The 5234-nt window shown below is 45.0% G+C and overlaps 1 protein-coding gene across 1 annotated transcript in view; it reads left to right on the top strand.

Annotated features, from left to right (window-relative positions):
* The first annotated feature begins 1975 nt into the window (after positions 1 to 1975).
* The window catches only part of LOC120050329 (activated CDC42 kinase 1-like), an 18066-nt gene continuing 14807 nt past the window's right edge, over positions 1976 to 5234 (top strand). The window contains exons 1-3 of the mRNA XM_038996910.1: positions 1976 to 2135; positions 4914 to 4984; positions 5206 to 5234. The exon at positions 5206 to 5234 is cut by the window's right edge and continues 58 nt beyond it. Coding sequence (XP_038852838.1) covers positions 1976 to 2135; positions 4914 to 4984; positions 5206 to 5234 — 260 coding nt within the window. The remainder of the gene's footprint in view (positions 2136 to 4913; positions 4985 to 5205) is intronic.

Below are 5234 nucleotides of genomic sequence, written 5' to 3'. Positions count from 1 at the left end.
CTGGACTGTGTGTGTGTGGTTATTGCTCATTGATGGGCTAATATAAATACTATGCATGCCAGTCTCTCTTGGCTAAGAGTTGAGAGACTGACTGCATCACTTCTTTTTATAAGAAACAATGTGTTGAAAATCCCAAATTGTTTGCATAGTCAACTTACACACAGCTCTGACACACACACTTATCCCACCAGACATGCCCCCAGGGGTCTTTTCATAGTCCCCAAATCCAGAACTAATTCAAGAAAAAACGTACAGTATTATATAGAGCCCTTATTGCATGGAACTTCCATCTCATATTGCTCAAATTAACAGCAAACCTGGTTTCAAAAAACAGATAAAGCAACACCTCACAGCACAACGCCTCTCCTCTATTTGACCTAGATAGTTTGTGTCTATGCAATATTATGTAGGCTACGTGTGCCTTTTTAAAAATGTATGTAGTTCTGGCCTTGAGCTGTTCTTGTCTAATGATGTTCTGTATGATGTCATTCTGTATTATGTTTCATGTTTTGTGTGGACCCCAGAAAGAGTAGCTGCTGCTTTTGCAACAGCTAATGGGGATCCTAATAAAATACCAAATACCAAATCGTCGTTGGACGCTAACTACCAAAAATCACCGATAGCCTATCCTTACCCAATAGATCATGCAATGTTTCAATGCAATGTTGGCGGCCTGGAACGTACCGTATCTCTATGTGCGCAAGACGCGGTGACGCCACGCCAGTAATCCCAGCAACACCAGGAATTACAGGAGAGGACAGGGAACAGACAGAAAACAACCGACTGCTTATTTTACCAAGAGAAAATGAAGGTTTCTGAAAACAACAATTGATTAAGGCGAGTTTTGGCGAGGTGGAGAAAATAGAGTCTGTCTTTCTCTCCCCATCTCTCTCTTTCTACATCTCTCGATGAGCATCTGCATGAACTATACTGTTATCTTGATTTGGGTCTCTGTCTCTGATGAGGTTACCGTTAATAGGCTAGTCAGTGTATGGATCAGTGATGCGACATGTCCTATTTAACATTTCAGTAGATTAGTTTAAACAACTGATTCAATGCGCATATCTTTTCGCTTATTTAGGCTAGCTCAACAAGAGCTACTGTTTACTAGGAGAGAAAGGGAGGAGGGTTAGCGTAGGCTCGTTATGTAGTGTTTTCTCCCTATAGCAACAGTAGTCTGCACTGCAGTGCTGTTTTATAATGCAGAGAGAGAGGCTGAATCAGGGGTAATACAGGCTATATTTACATTTCCATATGCAGACCCAGAGTGCCCTCAATAAAACAGAGACACACAGAAAGCACTGTTTCTAGCTCTCTCTTCTCTCTCAGGGGATGTTGTATTATTCAACAGTAGACAGAGGATGTTGAGAGTCATAGGGAGAACGGGATAGAGAGGTGTGGAAGTGTCCTGTGCTGTGTGTAGTGGTGAGTCAGCACAGATGGATAGAGAAAGGGACAGTTTATAGACAGCTTAGCTCAGCTGATAGAGACAGGAGAGAGTGGTGTCAGATGTCTCCTGGTGTGTGTGTGTGTGTGTGTGTGTGTGTGTGTGTGTGTGTGTGTGTGTGTGTGTGTGTGTGTGTGTGTGTGTGTGTGTGTGTGTTTGTGTATTGATTAGGCAGAAGGTCGTGAGGTTGAGGGGAGATCAACACTGGGCAGACTTGCAGCAGAGTGACAGAGAGGAACTGAGATTTACCACTGCTTTAACACACACGGCTAAAACCAGGACAAAACCATAGAGTATTGAAAGAGGGACGGCGGGTGAGGGGAGATTGGAGGACGAGTGTGGAGGAGCAGCAGCCATGGCAGAGAACTATATGTACCAGCATCTGTCCTACGAGATAGAAGAGGAGGAGAAGGAAGAGAGGAAGGAGAGAGTGGGAGAAAAGATGGTAAAGTCTTAGGTACTGTGTCAGACACTGGTTGATGTTGTTGTTGGTATGTTGACTGTGTGTGTGCACGTGTATGTGTGTAGATGACGGAGGAGGGGACAGAGTGGTTGATAGATCTGTTAACAGACGTTCAGCTGCAGCAGTACTTCCTGCGTGTCCGTGACGAGTTGAACGTGACCCGCCTGTCACACTTCGACTACGTCAAGAATGAAGACCTGGAGAAGATTGGCATGGGGAGGCCAGGTGTGTGAAGTCATATCCTATTTTAAAGTGTAAAAAATATCAAGGAAAGCTATAGTAGTGGATTTACCGTGTCTATTCCTCTAGAAATGGTCCCAATCGCAGTCACAACGTATTCATGTCACAGTCACAACGTGGTCATATCACAGTCACAATGTGGTCATATCACAGTCACAACGTAGTCATATCACAGTCACAACATGGTCATATGACAGTCACAACGTAGTCATATGACAGTCACAATGTAGTCATATCACAGTCACAACGTGGTCATATCACAGTCACAACGTAGTCATATCACAGTCACAACGTAGTCATATCACAGTCACAACATGGTCATATGACAGTCACAACGTAGTCATATGACAGTCACAATGTAGTCATATCACAGTCACAACGTGGTCATGTCACAGTCACAACGTGGTCATATCACAGTCACAATGTGGTCATATCACAGTCACAACGTAGTCATATGACAGTCACAATGTAGTCATATCACAGTCACAATGTAGTCATATCACAGTCACAATGTGGTCATATCACAGTCACAATGTAGTCATATCACAGTCACAATGTAGTCATATCACAGTCACAACGTAGTCATATCACAGTCACAACGTAGTCACAACATGGTCATATCACAGTCACAATGTAGTCATATCACAGTCACAACGTAGTCATATCACAGTCACAACGTAGTCACAACATGGTCATATCACAGTCACAATGTAGTCATATCACAGTCACAAGGTAGTCATAACACAGTCACACAGTCCTGTCTCTCCTCAATCTATTTTCCTCTCTCTTTGTCCTTGTAGCGATCCAAGATGTCACATACATAGAGGATGGGGTGGCAGTGTGTAATGTATTCTCTGTATGTTGAAGAACAGAGGAGGCTGACAGTGTGTAATGTATTCTCTGTGTGTTGCAGGACAGAGGAGGCTGACGGTGTGTAATGTATTCTCTGTGTGTTGCAGGACAGAGGCTGACAGTGTGTAATGTATTCTCTGTGTGTTGCAGGACAGAGGCTGACAGTGTGTAATGTATTCTATTTGTGTTGCAGGACAGAGGCTGACAGTGTGTAATGTATTATCTGTGTGTTGCAGGACAGAGGCTGACAGTGTGTAATGTATTCTCTGTGTGTTGCAGGACAGAGGCTGACAGTGTGTAATGTATTCTCTGTGTGTTGCAGGACAGAGGCTGACAGTGTGTAATGTATTCTCTGTGTGTTGCAGGACAGAGGAGGCTGACAGTGTGTAATGTATTCTCTGTGTGTTGCAGGACAGAGGAGGCTGACAGTGTGTAATGTATTCTCTGTGTGTTACAGGACAGAGGAGGCTGACGGTGTGTAATGTATTCTCTGTGTGTTGCAGGACAGAGGAGGCTGATGGTGTGTAATGTATTCTCTGTGTGTTGCAGGACAGAGGAGGCTGACGGTGTGTAATGTATTCTCTGTGTGTTGCAGGACAGAGGAGGCTGACAGTGTGTAATATATTCTCTGTGTGTTGCAGGACAGAGGAGGCTGACAGTGTGTAATGTATTCTCTGTGTGTTGCAGGACAGAGGCTGACAGTGTGTAATGTATTCTCTGTGTGTTGCAGGACAGAGGCTGACAGTGTGTAATGTATTCTCTGTGTGTTGCAGGACAGAGGAGGCTGACAGTGTGTAATATATTCTCTGTGTGTTGCAGGACAGAGGAGGCTGACAGTGTGTAATGTATTCTCTGTGTGTTGCAGGACAGAGGAGGCTGACGGTGTGTAATGTATTCTCTGTGTGTTGCAGGACAGAGGAGGCTGACAGTGTGTAATATATTCTCTGTGTGTTGCAGGACATAGGAGGCTGACAGTGTGTAATGTATTCTCTGTGTGTTGCAGGACAGAGGCTGACAGTGTGTAATGTATTCTCTGTGTGTTGCAGGACAGAGGCTGACAGTGTGTAATGTATTCTCTGTGTGTTGCAGGACAGAGGAGGCTGACAGTGTGTAATATATTCTCTGTGTGTTGCAGGACAGAGGAGGCTGACAGTGTGTAATGTATTCTCTGTGTGTTGCAGGACAGAGGAGGCTGACGGTGTGTAATGTATTCTCTGTGTGTTGCAGGACAGAGGAGGCTGACAGTGTGTAATGTATTCTCTGTGTGTTGCAGGACAGAGGAGGCTGACAGTGTGTGATGTATTCTCTGTGTGTTGCAGGACAGAGGAAGCTGACAGTGTGTAATGTATTCTCTGTGTGTTGCAGGACAGAGGCTGACAGTGTGTAATATATTCTCTGTGTGTTGCAGGACAAAGGAGGCTGACGGTGTGTAATGTATTATCTGTGTGTTGCAGGACAGAGGCTGACAGTGTGTAATGTATTCTCTGTGTGTTGCAGGACAGAGAAGGCTGACAGTGTGTAATGTATTATCTGTGTGTTGCAGGACAGAGGAGGCTGACAGTGTGTAATGTATTATCTGTGTGTTGCAGGACAGAGGAGGCTGACGGTGTGTAATGTATTCTCTGTGTGTTGCAGGACAGAGGAGGCTGACAGTGTGTAATTTATTCTCTGTGTGTTGCAGGACAGAGGAGGCTGACAGTGTGTAATGTATTCTCTGTGTGTTGCAGGACAGAGGAGGCTGACGGTGTGTAATGTATTCTCTGTGTGTTGCAGGACAGAGGAGGCTGACAGTGTGTAATGTATTCTCTGTGTGTTGCAGGACAGAGGAGGCTGACGGTGTGTAATGTATTATCTGTGTGTTGCAGGACAGAGGAGGCTGACAGTGTGTAATGTATTCTCTGTGTGTTGCAGGACAGAGGAGGCTTTGGGAGGCAGTCAAGAGGAGGAGAGCTCTCTGTAAACGCAAATCCTGGATGAGCAAGGTACAGCACACAGTGAGTTTGAATCCTTCTTAGCTGTGTGTGTGTGTGTGTGTGTGTGTGTGTGTGTGTGTGTGTGTGTGTGTGTGTGTGTGTGTGTGTGTGTGTGTGTGTGTGTGTGTGTGTGTGTGTATGTGTGTGTGAACGTGCATGCGTTTCTTTGTACATGTGTGTGTACGTGGTAGAGTCACTCTAAGCTTTAGTCTCTGTGTTTGGGCCAGCAGGTATTTCCAGGGAAAAGACCTGACTCTGA

This window comes from Salvelinus namaycush, chromosome 7 (assembly GCF_016432855.1).
Source record: "Salvelinus namaycush isolate Seneca chromosome 7, SaNama_1.0, whole genome shotgun sequence".
Taxonomy (NCBI): Eukaryota; Metazoa; Chordata; class Actinopteri; order Salmoniformes; family Salmonidae; genus Salvelinus; species Salvelinus namaycush.
The sequence above is the reverse complement of the archived record's forward strand: the minus strand, read 5'-3'. Positions and strand labels throughout refer to the sequence as shown.